Raw genomic sequence first — 20,109 nt, forward strand, 5'->3', positions numbered from 1 at the left:
ATTAGAAAGTCACACGCTCTCCACCCTGAAAATTTTATTGTCTCAGCTGGTTAATAACGTCTAGCTTTTGCCACCTCTTAAGACATTAAATAGCACTGTACTCCATGAATACTCAGAAACATCAGTGGTAGATAAGCAGAGACTAATCAGCCACTTGATTTTGTAAGGTGAGAGTGCCAAAATTTGCAGCTTAGGCACTCAGACAATGAAAGTCTACCACCATTTCTTCACAGGTCAGCTATTGATCAGTAATGGTATGGAGTGAAGGTTTTACACTCCAGTGTGAGAACTGGGTAGTTTTATTGTTCAAAAAAATGAAAACGGGAGAAGAAAATTGACAGACTTATTTCATCTCTATGCTTTGCCTCATAGTTTAGTAAATTATTGCTGTCATGTTTTAGTCTGTTAGTAACCCATTGCTTGAAATAGCACAGCACAGGAAAACAGTGGAGTTGCTTTTCATCCCCTCAGTTTTTGTGGACCAATCAATGCCTCTTCTGTAAAATTTTTGTGATGGACTTAAATTAGAATTTTGCCTAAGGAATATTTTTTTTTTTAACTGATAAAAACCTCACTGCCTAACCCGAAGTTTCTGATATAATTATGGGAGTCATCTTCTGACTCGTAAGTCCTGAGTTGTCCTTCCAAATCTCTTTATCCAAAGCATTTACATCAACACAGTAAATTCTGCAGTTCTCTTTATACTAGCGTGAAGTTGATATCTGCAATTTGATAGTTAATGCTTTATTATCCACTTTCTTCTCCATCTGTTTTGAACAAGTGCTTACATAAATCTCCTTGAGAGAATACATGGTTTAAGTCTATATTTAGATACGTCTATATCTATGCCGGGTCCTGCACTTTGGCCACAACAACCCCCTGCAGCGCTACAGGCTGGGCACAGAGTGACTGGAGAGCAGCCAGGTGGAAAGGGATCTGGGGGTGCTGATTGACAGGAAGCTGAACATGAGCCAGCAGTGTGCCCAGGTGGCCAAGAAGGCCAATGGCATCCTGGCCTGGATCAAGAACAGTGTGACCAGCAGGAGCAGGGAAGTGATTCTTCCCCTGTACTCAGCGCTGGTGAGGCCTCACCTTGAGTATTGTGTTCAGCTCTGGGCCCCTCAGTTCAAGAAGGATATTGAGGTGCTGGAGCAGGTCCAGAGAAGAGCAACGAGGCTGGTGAAGGGACTTGATCACAAATCCTGTGAGGAGAGGCTGAGGGAGCTGGGGTTGTTTAACCTGGAGAAGAGGAGGCTCAGGGGTGACCTCATCACTCTCTTCAACTCCCTGAAAGGAGGTTGTAGCCAGGTGGGGATTGGTCTCTTCTCCCAGGTAATCAGCAATAGGACAAGAGGACATGGGATTAAGCTCTGCCCGGAGAGGTTTAGGTTGGATATTAGAAAGAAGTTCTTTACAGAGAGGGTAATCAGGCATTGGAATGGGCTGCCCAGAGAGGTAGTGGATTCACCATCCCTGGAGGTTTTTAAGATGAGGCTGGATGTGGCACTGAGTGCCATGATCTAGTAATCATAGTAGGGTTGGATCAGGGGTTGGACTTGATGATCTTGGAGGTCTCTTCCAACCCAGTTAGTTCTATGATTTTATGATTCTATATTTTCATGAAATTTTGTTTGATTTTGTCTAATATATTACAAGGCTCTGTGAAGGTGGTAGAAGATCTTAATTGTTTCATTAAGTGGTTAGATTTTCTTTTGTGGGTTAGACAGAATCACAGACTGGCTGAGGTTGGAAGGGACCTCTGGAGGTCATGTTGTTCAGTTCCGTCTGCTCAAGTGTTGCTGCCTAGAGCCATTTGTTCTGGACAATGTTCAGACAGCTTTCAGCTGTCTCTAGGGATGGAGACTCTGCAAAGTCTTTGGACAACAAGTGCCAGTGCTCAGTCCATCTCACAGTAGAAGTGTATTTCCTGGTGTTCAAACTACACCTCTTCTGTTTCAGTTTGGGCCCATTGCCTCTTGTCCTGGCACTGGGCACCACTGAAGAGAGCCTGGCTCCATCCTCTGTGCACCCTCCCTTCAGGTGTTGGTGCACATGGATGAGCACCTTCCAAGCCTTTTCTTCTCCAGCCTGGACAGTGCCAGCTCTTCAGTTCTTCCTCTTCTGAGAGATGCTTCAGTGCCTTGATCATCTTAGTGGCCCTTGCTGGAGGGAGTGGACTCCCTCTAGTAGCTTCATTTCTCTTTTGTACTGAGGAGCCCACAATTGCACACAGCACTCCAGGTGTGGCCTCTCCAGTGCTAAGGAGAGGAGAAGGATCACCTTCCTCAACCTGCAGTGAAAACTTAAGGAATCTTAATGGTCACAAGAGGGAAAATAAATATGGAGAAAAATGTATTGTTTTTGTTTTGGCCCAGATTGGTTTTTTAGGTGGAGAAATAGCTAAACAGAAAATTTATCACCTTTCTTCAGTTTCACACAGAACAATTTTGTATGTACACAAGTATATATACATATATACACACACACACACACTCACACATGTGTTCTTCTGAAATACATTAGGGCTTTCTTTTACCAGGAAATGTGCCTTTTAACACTGTGGGTATGTGTGTGCTGAAGGCAAAGAAAAAAAAAAGTGTCAGTTTTTCTCTGTTAAACTTCGTTAGCAGGGAAAAGAAGGCAATTTGTTTTGAACTTGCATACAAAATTGCAGTTGAATAGTTCAGAAAAGCCTAAATTGATATTAATTGATTATTTAATTTAAATCCAATTTGCCTTGTCTTCCCTGATATAGTAATCCATTTTTAGACAAATAGAGGTAAGACTATATAATTTTTGTAGCAGGTATTGTCTCAAGAATTGTTGCTGATTTTGAGAACACAGTAAGAATATTCACGTTCTGCTAGTCTTAGTATAACTAAAAAATCATCATGATACTGGTGACAAACTTTGTCATGAGATCCCTGTTGACAGCCTACTGTTTTGCCTTCTCTTGTTTGACTTGTCAGAGGTTGTTTGTATATAAATGAGGGTGACCTGAAAAGGTGAAGTTAGAACAGGGATTCCCTCAAAGCTACTAATAGTATGGATTAGCAAAGAATGTTGTACATAATCCAACAAGGTCCAAAAATCTCTTGGGAGAACAGACTTCTGCAGTTCTGTTATTATCTGAAAGCAGACTATTAAAATCTTTCTTTTACATGGGGAAGATGTTTTACAATATAAAATGAGAAAAGATCAGGGGAAGTCTTGACAAGATGGAAATTTCAGACTGTCTTATTACTAATGGCAGTATAAGAAACAAAGCCAAGATGTGACCAGCTGGAGTGTTGTTGACCTAACAACTACTTGGGTACTTGTCATGGAGGAGAGGCAGTACTGATCCACATTAAAATGCTAGCTGTGTATGAAGATAACTTCACTATCTCCAGGCTTGGGGGTTTGGTGCAGTGAGGCAGTGTGCATGTGAAGACATCCCCAGTTTTAACTTTGGATGTGCAAAACTAAGAGTGGTGCCATTTTCACAGTGAACTGCTTTGCCTCAGGGTCGTTCTGAAACAACTGCAGTGAAATTTGTCAAGTAGCATTGCACAGTCAATTTTGATCAGAAGAGTTCAAGAATTTTATCCTGTATTGACCTTTAAATGGCAAAACCTCTCTGATTTTGTATTAATCTTCACAATTTCATGTAAAAAGGTCCCTGTCCAAGGACATTCTGTTCTTCCATGCTGAGATACGTGTGTGTCCTGGGGACATACTCAGATCCACGGAACTGAGTCTTGTCTGGTAGACCCAGTTTAACAGATAGCGTGTGTTCATTATACATGCTGCATCACAGTAATACTGCAGATTTGATATCTTGTTTGTAGCTCACCAAATACATTAAATGACAGTAACTTTAAAATAACTTTTCTCTGTATTGCCCTTCCCTGAAATATCAGTGCGAGTTTTCTTTAACTTGCTTAACCAAGGACAAACTCTGAAGATTCATCTTCTGGAAAGCACAGGCAGGTTAGCAGTTTGATGTTATATATTCTGTTTGAAACCAGGAGAGTGATTTCTCCCTTCAGTTTTAACTGCAGTTACTATGGTGATTGAGCTTTTAGATGTGGTGAACTGATGTCACTCCACCAGCTAAGTCTGCGGGGGAGGAAGAATTAGTCTTGATTGCTGTCTTTGTTGCTTCTGTCACTGAACTTTTATTTGTCAAGCATTTATCAAAGGCTTCTTCAACAATATTTAAATGATACTGAAATTTTGTGACTTGCAAACTTTGCTTGCAGAATGGAACAATAGGTAAGTTCTATTCTAGTTAAGCTTAGCAGAGTATCTAGTGCAGGTCTTTATGCCAGATAAATATCTGGCCAGTTAGGTTGGGTCTATAGGTACAGGGGTGAAGAGACAGAATTTAACATATTATGTTAATGGCCAGAAGTGCTTATTTTAAATTTGCTGACAAGGTGGATGAAATCACGAGATAGCAGATTAGATAGTTCATAAAGCAACACTTTGAAGTAAGATCCAAGACTGGAAGTTACCTGGAAGCATAAATCAGTTCTAGAGATAATTCTACACAATTTCAAAAAGGTTTCTATGTATAATCTCTGGCTACAATAACAGTAGTATTAAAATAAAACCTGTGGGAGTGTGTATGAGTGACAGGAAGTAAAAACTAAGATTCTTAACTGCGTTCTGTTAATCCTCAGCGTGGCCACTGTCTCTCACAATTTCAGGGATAATGATTTAAAGGAAGAGAAAGACATGGAAAACCATGCCATAACCAGAGAATAGCAAAGCACTGAAAACACCTATCTACAAACGGGATAAAAAAAGAAGTAATAAAGAAAGCAGACATCTTCACAATCACCAACCATATAAAGTTCAACAAGGGAAAGTGCTGGATTCTGCAGCTGGAATGGGGCAACCCTGGATGTTTGTACAGACATTTCCATTGCCAGGGAAAGGGACCTGGGGGTCCTGATCCCTTTGACAAGTTGAATATGAGTCATTGTGCCCTGGCAGCCAGGAGGGCCAGCTGTGTCCTGGGGGGCATCAGGCAAAGCATCACCAGCTGGTTGAGGGAGGGGATTGTCCCGCTCTGCTCTGCACTGGTGTGGCCTTGCCTTGAATATTGTGTGCAGTTTTGGGCACCACAATGTAAAAAAGATATTAAACTCTTAGAGAGTGTCTAAAGGAGGGCAACAAAGGTGGTGAGGGGCCTTGAGGGGAAGCCATATGAGGAGCAGCAGAGGTCACTTGGCATGTTCAGCCTGGAGAAGAGGAGACTTAAGGGGAGACCTCATTGCAGTTACAACTTCCTCATGAGGCAGAAGAGGACAGGCAGGCACTGATCTCTTCTCTGTGGTGACCAGTGACAGGACCCAAGGAATGGCCTGAAATTGTATCTGGGGAGGTTTAGGCTGGATATTAGAAAAAGGTTCTTCACCCAGAGGGTGGTTGGGCGCTGGAATAGGCTCCCCAGGACAGTGGTCACAGCACCAAGCCTAACAGAGTTCAAGAAACATTTGTATGATAATCTCAGGTACATGGTGTGGCTCTTGGGGATGGTCCTGTGCAGGGCTAAGGATTGGACTCGATGATCCTTATGGGTCCCTTCCAACTTGGCATATTCTTGGATTGTGTGATTCTGTGATTAGCTGGAAAATTTAGTAGCTGATCTTTCTCTAAGTTACTTACATAATAGAATGAGAAGACTAATGCAGCACATGGCTATAGAGCACCTAAATCAGACTTCTGCTCCAAACTGCCCTCTGTTTTTGCATATCCATTCTGTTTTCATATTGTAACTGTTAATCTTTTTGCTTAAGACTACATTTAAAGGGGAGAATCAGGATACATCAGAGATTTTGAGGAAAATTTTTCTTGCCTCAGTGGCTTTAGATCAGACTCTACATGAAAGTAGAATCAAGTGCAACATGTTCCAGAAAGTTGCTGCTAAACAATACTGTTTAAACAGAATTGTTCTGTTCCAGTCATTAAATCTAATTAAACATGAAAAGAAGTGAATTTGGCTTCTCAATGTAAATTATGTTATTCTATTAGTTATTAGCTTTAATTATACTGCAATACATGACTCTCACTGCAAACAGAATAATCCCTATTAATTTCATATTTTTTACAACTTGAGTAAAATTACTGAAGTGTGAAATGCTGTATTGAAGACATCTTTTTGAGATTCCACCAAAGTAGATGACTCTAGTTTTGCTATGATTTCATTTAATATGGAATAAAGCCCAGAGAAGATTGTACTTGCTTTTAGTTTTGTGTGTTAGCTTTGATCTTGCAATCGCTGGAATACGTAAGGACTGTATATTCAAACAGCTGTTCTATCCACCTTTCTTCTTGCTGTTAGTGAAATGTCCATCCTCTGGTCAGCACTGTTTGTTGTTGTGTTACAAACCTTGCAAACAGCTTTGATCAAAATAAGGATTCAAGTGATCTGTGTAATTCAAGACTCACCACAGGGTTAAGGGGAGGGGAGCATCCTGTTTTCTGGCAAGTGCCAAGAGCAAGCAATAACTTGAGCTTTACCCCCTGATTTCAGAATGTGCATTTCATTCAGGCTTAATATATTGTATTTGGGTGATCTTCAATATCTTGTTCTTGCAGAGAGCACCTGTGGCTAAGCAAAGACTACAATCAGAAACTTTTATTAGAATACAGTATTTTTCAAGATGCAAATATAATTCTTGGATTCATCTTTCTGCTGTAAATACATTCCTTTCTTCATTTCCAGTTACTAATGAGTAGTAGTTTTAAGTTTTTCATTATTCCTTCATTTTTCCAGGTTATTCAACAGAGAAATGAGGAGTGTGACCACATTCAATTTTTAATTGAAGAGAAAGAGTCTAAAGAAGAGGACTACTATGAAGATCTTGACAGATTTGAAGAAAATGGTACCCAAGAGTCTCGCATCAGTCCCTATACTTTCTGCAAGGCCTTTCCTTTCCACATAATATTTGATAGAGATCTGGTGGTCACGCAGTGTGGCAATGCTATATACAGAGTCCTTCCACAGGTTAGACGATTCTCATGCATGGATAGTCGTAGAGATTTCTAATGCTGGATACTTCACAGGTTAATTATAAAGATGAATAAAATAGATTTAGAATTCTCTGTCTGAACAGAGTTCCCATGTAAGTGTATAGTATTTACTACACTGTGCTTCTCTTCTTTTAAAAAGGACCGTGAAAATAGCCCTGATTCTACAACAGCTCTGTTCTTTATGATTATGTCCATATGCAGTAAGGGAATAAGCTTGAGCAGAGAAAATCTGGCCATCCCCACAGTTCAACTGGTAGCTTGATACCCTGTTCATTCTCTTAGCTCACTCTGAGCTATATATGCTATGAAAGTGGCAGATAGCTCTTTAGAGTGGATATGAGATGGTGTAACTTGGCCAGAGGTTCAGGATAGTGGTCTTGCCCATACTGCTGTATAGTTAAGCAGCAGATACATATTCTATATATGTTACTTGACAGTAATGCCTTCAAATACATAAGCTGTCAGATACACAATAACTGAAGAGCAGAATAACAGAAGTTGTGTCATACTTTCTTAGCTTGTACATCAAAAGCATCAGTACTAAGCATCAGTAAGATGAACCAAACAAACAAAGTTTGTGATATATGTTCATTCAGTGTGTTCTGAACTGAATGCAGCTGCTGCAATATCCTCTGGTTATTTACAGTAAAAGGGTACTCAGAGGTGCCTTTAATATTTTATATTCTGTATATGTGTGGATACCTCAGTTCTGGCCTCTGAGAGCTGACAGTGCTTCTAAAAATAAGCAACAGGTAAAAGCAGTAATAGGAGAAAAGCAAAAGGTAAGATAACAAAACTATCAGATGTTCTTTACAATTATGTAAAGACTAATGTGGCATATACCATGTTGTTTCTGAATCATTGATGTAGTTTTTAAATGCATTTTTGTGTTAGCTTTTTCCTGAGTCTGTTTTTGGTGATTTCTCTCAGAATTTTCCAGAAAGATTTGACAAAAAAGAGCCTTGTAAGTAGCTCTGCCAGATTTTTCCCAAGGGCTGAACAGCTATACCTATTCAGACTACCGAGGATGGCAATTAGAATCCTTATTATCGGAGCTGATGCTTTCTATATCGTGGCTCACTGAAAAGGGAGTATGAAGGGGGTCACTTAGTATGAAAACATTGGAAAGTGTTTTTACTGTAGAATGGGAAAAGTTTAACAGATAACAAATGTAATAGTTTAACGCAATATTATAAAGTTGTTTTGCAGACTGAAATTGCACCTTGAAGTTAGGATATTTCCAATGTAAAATTCATAACTTAGGCACCTTGTGATTTAATGGAGAAATGCATAAACTATGTATTCTCTTCCATTCAGTTTTGTTGTCTAAGCAAAATTAGTGTAATTACTCCCTGTATATTTTTATTATAAAACATAACAATCCTTTTTTTATTTTTCTTTTATTTTTTTTTTTTTTTTAAATCTAGTTGCAGCCAGGAAATTGCAGTTTGTTGTCAGTTTTCTCCTTGGTCCGGCCTCATATTGATATTAGTTTCCATGGGATCCTCTCACATATCAATACAGTCTTTGTACTGAGGACTAAGGTAACTAGAGAATATTTTCCTGGCTTTTCTTTCAGTAAGTATGCTTTGGAGAGATAAGAAGAAGTGCCAAATGCTCAGAAATCTTCAGAAAAAATTCTCTCTGCTCAGATGCTTTTGAGTCTTGAGCCAAGAGAAAGTCACAGGTATGAATTTGTGTGTAGTTGTTAAGTAGAATGCATTATAGGAATGGTGAAGTAAATATACCCTGATCCTTTCTTTGCAAGGGGCCAATCCATTATATGCCATTGTACCAAAGAAAATGTAGAAAGCTAATTACATTTACTTTTGCTTCATAATAATGTGAGAGGCAAATATGAAATGTGTTCTTGCTTTGGCCCCTACGTTCATACACAAGTTTTTGTCCTTTTCTCTAGAGAGGGCAGGAGACAAGGCAGGTGAAATGAAAAAACGCATCATGTAGAGTAGCACTCACTACATCAAGGAGCCTGTTTATTTATAGAAAACTGTGCCTGAGAGAAACCAACGAGATTTCTTGGAGATGTTCCCAGGCACAGATAGAACTTCATAGAATAGGCAATATTTTCGCCAAACTATTGTTAAGAAACGACGCAGAAGCAAACAAGGAATTATCAACGTGAATGTAAAGAAAGATACCATGTTTTGTGACTCTGAGGTAACAAATCACGGTATTAAAGTATGGATAGTATGTGGTGTTGCAGTGAGAAATTAAATGGCTTTTAATGCAGGCTTAGAGTCTATTCCAAACATTCTGACTCCCTTCTTAGTGAATGCACTTACATGCTTGGCCTGGTGCATAACACACTATTGCCCTTACACAATTGTGACTTTCATCACCAGGAGGGGCTGTTGGATGTGGAAAAGCTGGAGTGTGAAGATGAACTGACTGGCACAGAAATCAGCTGCTTACGCCTGAAAGGGCAAATGATCTACTTGCCTGAAGCAGACAGCATTCTCTTTCTTTGTTCGCCAAGGTACTTTAAACCTAAAGAATTCTATAGTACTGATTTTCAATTTACAATGGCTCATTTGAAGAATACTTATGAGAGTATACTACAGAAATTAATTGGTTCAAGTATTGATTTAATTGGCTTTGATGTGTTTACTGTAGAAGAGGGAGGAGCATTTAAGCATTAAAACTTGTCTGATTATTAAATAACTCAATATAAATATTTACCCATTTTGTACAAATGGTAATTCCTCATGATTTCATTTCTTGCAAGCTTTATCCTTTGTTTCTTAGTCAGAGAGTGCTAAGAAATATTATAAGGATTTGGTTTCCTGTGTGGATTCGTATACTTTTGCAGTAGTTTTAATGTCGTAGAACAGTGATAAAGAAGTGGTTGGAATGGGGGATTGAATGGAGGGATTCTTTAGCTAAGAGCATGTTAAAATATCACATTGGATTACACAGTTATGATACATTAATCTGTATAAAAGGAGAATGGATGATAACAAAGGGAAGAGGTTACCTTAACATAATCTCACTTTTATCTGTGTAGTGAAGTATGTACATTTGATATGTTCATGGAACTCATCAATGAAAATTCTGTATTTAAATGCAAAAATCAAGAGCCATGGGTTGACATGAATGATCACGAATAAGGTATTCCGTAGAAAGGATGTGTTGTACAGCTCATCACAAGTTCAGAACTGTAGTCTTTTTTCTGTTATTCAGCAGCCTCTGCTTTCATTTTAGTTTTAAATGCTCCTTTGGCAAGTTTAATTTTACCCTTATTATTATGTATTTCTCCCCATTGCAGTGTGATGAACTTGGATGATTTAACCAGAAGAGGTTTATATCTGAGTGATATTCCATTGCATGATGCTACCCGTGATCTGGTTCTTTTGGGAGAGCAGTTCAGAGAGGAATATAAACTGACTCAAGAGCTTGAGATCCTCACTGACAGATTGCAGCACACACTGCGTGCGCTGGAAGATGAAAAGAAAAAGACAGACACGTAAGAACCAAATCCCAATTTTGAGCTGAAACACTCAAAACAATATATTATTCATTGCTACCTTCTTCAAAAAATAACAGAACCTTGGGAGCAATATAAGAGAGAATCAGGGCTGGTAATTTTGAAGTCAAGAAAGAATATTTTATGGGGTGTTTCTTTATTTAGATTGCCAGATGTCACCTGCAGTCTAGGCACAGGTGTTTTGATGGCACCCTCTCTGAAAGTTACAAGAAGTGAACTGACAATTCTTCTTGATTTGTGAATTGCCTAAAATAGTTTTGGAAACTTTCCTATATGCAGTCCTTGTAGCCAAGGATGCTACATTTGATGAATGTAGCCCAAATGCTGCTATTTGACAGAGTTCTGTAAACGAACTTTGTCTTTGTGGACTGCCATGCTCACAGGTGAGTAGAACAGAGAAATGTATCTAATAAACCTCTGTGTAAAGCTGAAGTTTTGCAATAGGCTAATGCTATGAATTTGATTTTATAGTTTCCTGTAGAAATGGATTTGGGGATATCTAGATATAAGTACATAACAATAATACACTATATGCATTATATTTGCATGTATAAATACAGTATATGCCCAAATCCATTTCTACAGGTAACTGTAAAGTCAAATTCGCAGCATTAGTCTGTGACATCTCAGCTCAATGATGACTTGCAGATAAACAAAAGCTTATGTGACAAATAGTGTGGCACTGATGATTGACTCTTGTTTATAAAACAGTCCCCATCTCTGTATGAATTCTACTGGCAGATACGTTTTTTTTCTGTAGTGAGTAATGGAAATTATTTTAAAAATATGGGATGGACAGAAGAATCAGAGATAAAAGAAGCCTAAAAAGTATTTTTTCTGTTCATTGCTTTTGGCTTGCTTTAAAAAGTATTATTATCTTCAGGAATTCTAGCTTTCTTGGCAGCTGCTGGAACAGACAGTGTCAATTACTATATCATTGCCCAAAGTATTCACTAATTATAACTCATGCAGTAGTGAACTTGCCAAAAATGCAACTCATGAGGGTTTGTGCAGGAGGCTGTGTGCAAAATGATGTTCAAGATTTGTGTAACAGTCAGAGATCTTCAGCTTGTCCACTTAGCTGTGTCAGGAAGGAAATAGACCTTAAGATGGTAGATAAAAAGTTGAAGGAATACACATGAGAATAGGGTGAAGCTCTGTGTGTGTGATTTGGATTTTATTTGCATAATTTATAATATGAACAAGTGTTGATATGTCATATAGACTATTAATTAAAAAGCATACTATAAGTCCTAAAACCAGCATGCTCAACAGAAGAGGAAGCATTTAGAAATTGATTAATTGGTCAGAGATAGAAAACTGTTTGATCTCTACATGGTCTTTTTTGCAGTTTTTATGGTTCTGTGGGAAAAATCTGAGGAAATGGCAGAAATAAGTAAAAAATGATCCAAGACACTATTAAGAGATCATGTCAGAAGAATTAGTAATGTGTGTCTCATTTTGTTGTTAATTTAGGCACATTAATGTGTGTTTGAAATGTCATGGCTTTAGGTATGCTGATGTAGATCCGTTCCTGTTTCTGAAATAACATATTCTTCAATAAACACGTTTTCTATTGCTTGTTGATGATGGGACTATAACATAAACCCTATGGGATGTACAAAGTTAATATTTAAAGAGTGCTGCTGTAAAGACCTTTCTCCACATTCTTTCTGTTTTGCCTGTGCCTTTCTTTTCTTATGTGTTTAGATTGCTGTACTCTGTTCTACCACCATCAGTGGCAAATGAGCTGAGACACAAGCGTCCTGTTCCAGCGAAGCGGTACGACAATGTGACCATTCTTTTCAGTGGCATTGTTGGATTCAATGCCTTTTGCAGTAAACATGCCTCTGGAGAGGGAGCCATGAAGATTGTCAATCTTTTAAATGATCTGTACACGAGATTTGATATTCTGACTGATTCACGAAGGAATCCATTTGTTTATAAGGTAACCATAAGATTTTTATAAGTATCTAATCTGTTACTTTTCAATAATTAACTATCATGTCAGTATTTTCTATCCTTTGGATTTTAGGCTTTTTAAAAAAGTATTTATTTTCTCACTCTTTGAACTGTGTTACCTGATATTAGATAGCTAAAGAAGATTATGTTGGTAATCTCTAAATGTGTGAAGGAACATAGGCTTAGTTCTCAGTAGGATTTCTTCAGTCACCCATTAGGTGCATATATAAATCTACTTCCACATTTAGCAAATGTGAATTTACAGAAGCCATTTGTGGTTCTTCTGATGCTGTGCTTTAAGTTTTTCAGTCATATACCTGGGTCTTCTAAATTATAACCTTTTATTCAGTTATTCAATGTGAATTGTACTCCTTCATTAGGAATGAGGTGTAGCTGCAAGTGTGGCTGGTAACAGGTAGGTATATATATATGTATAAATATATATATATATATATATATATATATATATATGCATCTCCAATATATTTGTGCATGGGTATGCTTGTGTGTTTATGGTTATAAAGTTCATTCCTATCTTTTAGTAGAAATTGATTTTGTGTCCTGTACCATGTGAATCAAGGGTATGAGTCAAAATGTAGAGCCATTCTACGTTTCATTCAGAAGATGCCAGAAGAGAGACTCAGGTTTACACAGTCACCACGTCATTGTAATTTATTACATTGTGAGTTTACAATAAATTCTCTTCAATAACAAGCAGAGATGACAGGAATTAAGGTGATTTGAATGAAAGGGAAGGGAAATTATTTGAAAAGGCAAGCAGTCTTGAAGGAAAAAGTACATCCATTCTAGTATTCTAAGGGCCATGATAATAAAGTAATTGAAAAATGTCTGTCTTGATAGGTGGAAACAGTTGGGGACAAGTATATGACAGTGAGTGGTCTACCAGAGCCTTGCATGCATCATGCACGATCTATCTGCCACCTGGCTTTGGATATGATGGAAATAGCTGGCCAAGTTCAAGTAGATGGTGAGCCTGTACAGGTTAGTGAACATGTGGGCTTGAATGAAAAACCCATTCTTTGATAGGATGATAATGCTTTGAAATATGATAATGCTCTAGTCCTAGTCCATGCAAGCTTTGTTATTGTTAGATTTTTGAGACTGATATATACAAATAATATGAAAAGTCACATGTAGATGTGACATGTGCAGTTCCCAGATCTAAAAATCTAGTAATTTTGCTTTACTTTTTAAAGGACCAAGTTGAGTCCACATCGTTTATGTCTGTTTTCTGATCATTTCAATCTAAAAAAAAAATTCATGTTGTGCATCCAGTACAATCTGTTGAGTCTTCTTCTTCAACTCAATGAACAGAACAATAATATTCCCTAACAGATATTTTTGGTCATGCCTCAGATCCTCATGTCAGCATGAGAAAGTATTGCATTAAAAAGAGAAGTACAGTTCCATAGACAGTTACAGCAATGATTACTGACACCAGTGTATATTAGTGGAAGCTCAGCCGTTGTAGGACTTGATGAAGATGTTGTGGCATTGATACAGAACTGGTCAGGCTACGTTGACTTGTCCTCATCAGGAGGCTATGAGAGCAAAATGATTAATGAGCGTGATGCATATTTCTATTTGCATCAATGTTATTGTTCTGACATCTAGCTTAGAGCTGTGTACTTCACTTTGTCACTGGGCAAAGCAGTGAGAAGGTTTGATTTGGGACTTTAAGATAACTGTAACATGCTATAAGAATGAGCTTATCCAAACCCCTGTCCCATCTCACGAGCTTTTAAGCACAAAATATCATGATGTTTCCTCTGAGAAACATCTTTTTTTCTTGACCTATACTGTCCGTTTCTGTGCCTTCTAAGCACTCAATAAACACAGACCTGCGGAGTATGCCTCTCGTCCCACCTTTTTTTTTAATTTTGCAGAACATAATAACAGCATGGTGCATGCTGGAAAAATATGGAGTTTGATTTTTCATGTGGAAGGCAGAGGAGGCATGACACTTTACCAAAGTAAAAAAAAAAAAAAAAAAAAAAAAAAAAAAAAAAAAAAAAAAAAAAAAAAAAAAAAAAAAAAAAAAAAAAAAAAAAAAAAAAAAAAAAAAAAAAAAAAAAAAAAAAAAAAAAAAAAAAAAAAAAGGTGACAAAAATCCACAAAATGCAAGGCTTGGAAGAAGGAGGAGTGACACATTAGAAAAATAAACTCTAGTAGAAATAAATGGCATATTACCTGCATTTAGTCAGAAACATCAGATTAGTTATGTTAATTTTGAATATTCAAACTTTTTTTTTTCTCTCTAAAGATAACAATAGGAATCCATACTGGTGAGGTAGTCACAGGTGTCATAGGTCAAAGGATGCCACGGTACTGTCTCTTTGGAAATACTGTCAATCTAACAAGCAGAACAGAAACTACTGGAGAAAAGGGAAAGATCAATGTCTCCGAATATACTTACAGGTGAGTGATGTATTACTTTTATGGGTATTGACCTCTTAAAAGAAATCACTTTTTCAGCATAACATCAAAGTGTTTTGGGAGTTGAAAGTGACAGGACTCTGCAACCATTATTTAAGTATGTGAGTTCTCATGAAACTATATGGCAGACTGCACTATGATACACAGTTATCAGTATGCAAATATAATAATGAGCTAGAGATAGATTTGAATCTTTTGATATTTTGCTCACATATCTGTAGTATTTCTAATATTTTAGATACTGTGTGGTGTGCATGCATATATTTAGTGCATATATTTACATGTTTTCTCTTTCAATTTCAGGTGTCTTATGACACCAGAAAATTCAGATCCTCAGTTCCACCTGGAGTACAGGGGTCCGGTTTCTATGAAGGGCAAAAAAGAACCAATGCAGGTTTGGTTTTTGTCCAGAAAGAGTACAGAGACAGAGGTATGAGTAACTAGAATGTAATTATTTTTTTCAAACAAGGCATAAACATTACAAATTTAATCTAAATCACTGAGATCCATTTGCATTTGCAAAACTAAATGTTCCCTAGAAAAAATGAAGAGTTTTGTACAACACTGTTTACTTTCTTGACAACACTTGAAAGTCCTTTATTATTTGTCTTTGCAGTTTGTGCAGTTTCTGAAAGAGTACTTTTGGTTTCAAAAAGTCCTTGAGGGAATGCCAAGTGTTTAAATATTTATATCTCCCTCTTACAGATTTCTCCACTGTACTAGATTTTGCAATATAATGTCCGTTTCTGTTTAGCTGACATGTCTGGTTATCAGCACTTCAAAATTCACTATTTGCTTTCTTGCAGTAAGTGAATAAATATGCCTTCAAATATTTAGGCAACAGTCCAGCAACTACTTGCAAGCAGGTTCACAGCTGATGTGTATGGTGGTCTGTTCACCCCTGATGGAATCTGCTTGTTTAGAGACTGTTGCATGGTAGAGGTCTTGCTTTAGAAACATACAGAGTGAAAACTATTTATTTTAATGACACATGAGCCTAAGTCCTCTTCTCAAAATGGTGTAGGGTAAAGCTCTTCAAGCACTGAGTGGGCTTTTAGCTAATGCCTCAGTTTCAGAATTCTGGGTGTGTGTTATCCAAAATCTCAGTAAAAGCCAGAGAAATCTAGACTCATAAGTGTGCTACAAACTTATAAAATGAGTTACGGTGTGCCAGCTGCTTGGCCGTAGCTGAGCAAGTGCATACATTCCACCCATTGTCAACAGGGAGAAAAAAAAGGGTAAAAGTAATTTACATAGCTTGAATTTTGCCCTAAAGTAATGCAAAAAGAGTGAGTTTTAAGCTAATGTATTTAATCCTAAAAATACACTTGAAGAAAATAATGAAAGTCAGCAATTACCTTGGCTGAAATAGTTCTTGTAAGTCACAGGAAATTATTTATGTGTCTGAATACTCATGTACTTCTGAAAATGAAATTTTGGCTGTTAAACTGTTAAGGCTCTTTAGGAGATCTAATCCAGATTTATTACCACTGGTACCCAAGTATATGAATAATGACTTTTTATTGGTAACTCCCAATATTAACCCCTGGTATTAAACTTCAGGGGAGAACCTGTACTTTAACTCTGCATTTTAACTCTGTATTTTAGTATATATTACTTAATTATATTCTGGGTGCCACTTTTGAGAATACTTTTCTATTCTTATTCTACAACAAGATTAACTATAATGTCACATGGCTATCATTATTTCAGATCAATAGTTGTATTTAAAATATACTTTAATTAAACACCTGTCACTTTTTTTTTCTGCATTATAAATGTCCTATCCATTTGTAGCAGGGCACATTGTAATTTTAAATGTAAATTTCAGAGAGGTACTGAGTCAGGTGGGTATTTTCCTTGTTTCAGCCTCACACCTGTTTAATATGAATATAAGGTTTGGATAGTTTAGGATTTTAAATGTTGCTATTTCTTTTCAGAGATCTTGTACAGCATTTGGTTTTGTTAATCCTCACAGCAATCCTGAGAGATACTTGCTAATACTATTACCTAGTAATCAAGCTTCTTAGAGGGAGACACGGGGGCAGGAATAAACCTGGCAGAAACATACTGTGAGCCTGATTTTTAGGAGCACTTAAGACTCACAGTTTAAGTACACTCAAAAAATCTTTCTAATTTTAATAGTTTTTGTTAATTCTGAAATTCAGATATAGATGTAATTCTTATGGTAGGAAATACTTCTCCCACCATAGGTATCTCTTCTAAATTGTACTAAGTTTCAGACAATAGGAGATTAGAAAGATACCTTGATGTGGTGATGTGAACTGATAATCATTTTTTCAGAGGTGATTTTGAAAAGTGAAAGAATATAATCCTCTAATCTTTTAATTCTTTTTCACTCCCTGCACAATTTCATCTGTCCATACACAAAAAGATATACTGAGTTTTACTTCCTGAAAGGTAGTTTCTGTACAGAAAGGTCCAAAATATTTTGCAAGAAGTGGCTTATAGAAGTAAACATGAAAATAGTTCTTGAATCATCCAGAAGATCTTTCTGATGATTAGGCTTTTACTTTGAAGTTTTCTACCTTCAATATCTTTAATCTAGGATAGATGCACATTAGTGATGTATTTTCCTTTTCATTATATCCATTAGAGAGTTATTAGCTCAGCACTTGCAGATCTATCAGCATAATATTTTACCCTGAAGACCACTAATAAATATATGGGGAGGAAACAGGACAAAATACTTACAATTGCTGAAGAGATGTGAAACCAAGTCTTAAAATATGCTCTTGCTCTGCTAGACCTGTAGAAAATGATAGAGTTGAAGCAGTTCAGCATGCCCCAGACTTGGTTCCTAAGTTGACATCTCTAATATCAGTCACCATGAGAAGCGGTTACTTCTGAGGAAGACCTAATTTACAAGAAAAACTGTTGGTTTGGAGTGCTACTCCTTTACTTTTTTTCCTCTTAAGATATCTCTTCCATGATACCAATACAGCAAAAAGTAGAATTGCATCAGGAATACACATAGAACAAAAGCAACTGTGACCAATTACTCATTTTGCATCCACTTGTTTGCATGTTATAAGATTAATTATTACCATCTTTATTATTTTAACAGTAGTTCAGCTGAAGCTTCTTTCTTGGGAAACAGATTTGTTGTAAAAAATAAATCTTGCAGAGAGCCTCAGATGTCTGACTGCAACTTTCCTCCCTCCCTCATTTTGAAATTTCTTTCTCTTCTGCCCTGTTCCCACATTACTGATGGGAACAAATTAAAGTATCTCAGATCTGGTAGTTCATCAGGGAATGTAAGAATTGTTACATTCCTACATACAATACATATGAAAGAAATACATGCACTATCTATGCTTTGTTTTATTTCTTTTAATTTACTGATGTTGATTGCAAGTTGTAAAATGTATTTTGTCACTTCATTAACCCACCATGTTGTTTCTTCAAAAAAAATCCCTTACTTCTTGAATTCTACTTGCATGCACTCAAGGAAACAAAGCAAGACACTTCCTGAACTGAGGGAAGAGGAAGAGGACGCTGGATAGGGTGCAATACTGTCTCCAAATAGGGTGCCTGGCAGTAAGGTTGAGTTATGGATGTTATTTCACGTTGTATCTCTCATTGCCACATGCAGTACCATTGTCTTTTACCCTCCTCCTGAAATCATACTCACCATTTTCTTTCAGGCTTGCGTGCTAATTTTTTTTGTCCTTATTGTTTGGTATTGTTATATCTCTGCTATGAGCATGTATTTCAAGCTTTCCTTTTTTTGATATGCATTTTTGCATGTCAGTCATTCATTCCTACCACTGGATAATATTGAATGAAACTGTGTAGAATGCACGGCACTACTAACCACTTCAATCTGACACTTCACATCTTCATCTTCATCTCTGAAGTACAGTGGTTATGTGAATTGATGACATTTCTGGAAAGATAGGTGTTTCAGTGGATGGGCAGAACAATTGAACCTAAAGAACTATTTTAAAAAACAATACCTAAAGTAGCATTATGAAAATTACTGTATAAATGTTGTTATCAGATTTAGTTCTGCTATTACCATGCTTCCCATTCATTTTGTGAATAACATTTGATGCACTGTAAATTTCTGGTTAGAAGAAGTTTTCTCTTTTGATATCATCCTGCATTTTCCCTTTGTAGATGCTCGGTAAACATCTTCTGTATTGAAAGGGGGCAGTTGTTTTTTCTGATACTGCCATTTGAAGCATGTGCCAATGTACTTCTACTGAAATGCTGTTCACTTGCAATGTATTTCTCATTGATTTGTATTTAGTAAATTAAATTGTCATATTAATTATAGATTGCTGGACAATTTTAGACCACTTGTAGTGCATTGATTCTTGTCTCATGGAGCCCCTGGAATTGAAAGGCTTGCTCTCGGGACATGGTTGCCATGGTTGCCTTTTGATTTGGTCTCTCAAATTTTCAGAAATGATCTTACTTTATTTCTTGGGAGGACCTGGTAATATTCTAGGCATCATGGCATAATTAAGGGATGTAAAGCTTGGAAAGGATCATAGTGTCTTTTATCAGCTGATACAGTTAGTAAAAGTGGACAATGTATTGGATGCATAGATCTTCCATAACTTCAGTATACAGTGCATTTTTATGTGAATAATATCTGTTCTTATTGGACTGATAATTTCTGAATATTTGCATTATAAAATAGGATAGTGCAATTACTTTGTGTATAAAAATTGTCTATATCTAGTATACCTTATTAGCACAGAATATATATGTATAAATGTTTCATGTTAATGTGCAAAGGGAATTGCAATAAATTATTTTTTCCACTGACCTATAGAAATCTTGTGATTTTCTTCTGGTAGAAAACTGTATTTCATTGTTTGATGCAAAACAAGGATTTTCTCCATTAAATAATTTGCAGTCCAAATTCAAATAGGTTGTTGAGTCACTGTTCCAATGTTTGCAAAGAGTCTCAAACATTCAGGTTAATGGATCACATCCTCAGATTAAAGTAGTGTTCAAAATGGATTAATCCTTCAAAAATAATAGACAAGGTTGCAAAAATGCATACTTTCCTTTGAAACTGTTGGACAATATTTAAAAATCAAAAATTATTAGCCATCCACTTTGAGCAGGATGTACATTACAAACCAAAGCTTTAGGAATGGAAATGAAGAAAGGAAGCCACA

At 36.9% G+C, this 20,109-nt stretch overlaps 1 protein-coding gene across 1 annotated transcript in view; it reads left to right on the forward strand.

The window, feature by feature from the left end:
- The window catches only part of GUCY1B1 (guanylate cyclase 1 soluble subunit beta 1), a 43,017-nt gene extending 23,267 nt beyond the window's left edge, over nucleotides 1–19,750 (forward strand). The window contains exons 6-14 of the mRNA XM_027899421.1: nucleotides 6,770–7,000; nucleotides 8,454–8,570; nucleotides 9,390–9,523; nucleotides 10,313–10,510; nucleotides 12,242–12,479; nucleotides 13,355–13,495; nucleotides 14,778–14,932; nucleotides 15,254–15,380; nucleotides 18,423–19,750. Of these exons, the coding sequence (XP_027755222.1) occupies nucleotides 6,770–7,000; nucleotides 8,454–8,570; nucleotides 9,390–9,523; nucleotides 10,313–10,510; nucleotides 12,242–12,479; nucleotides 13,355–13,495; nucleotides 14,778–14,932; nucleotides 15,254–15,380; nucleotides 18,423–18,446 (1,365 nt within the window). The 3' untranslated portion in view covers nucleotides 18,447–19,750. The remainder of the gene's footprint in view (nucleotides 1–6,769; nucleotides 7,001–8,453; nucleotides 8,571–9,389; nucleotides 9,524–10,312; nucleotides 10,511–12,241; nucleotides 12,480–13,354; nucleotides 13,496–14,777; nucleotides 14,933–15,253; nucleotides 15,381–18,422) is intronic.
- The last annotated feature ends 359 nt before the right edge of the window (nucleotides 19,751–20,109 follow it).

This window comes from Empidonax traillii, unplaced genomic scaffold (genome assembly GCF_003031625.1).
Source record: "Empidonax traillii isolate 1590-97213 ecotype Southwest subspecies unplaced genomic scaffold, ASM303162v1 scaffold666:size787383, whole genome shotgun sequence".
In the NCBI taxonomy this organism is placed as follows: Eukaryota; Metazoa; Chordata; class Aves; order Passeriformes; family Tyrannidae; genus Empidonax; species Empidonax traillii.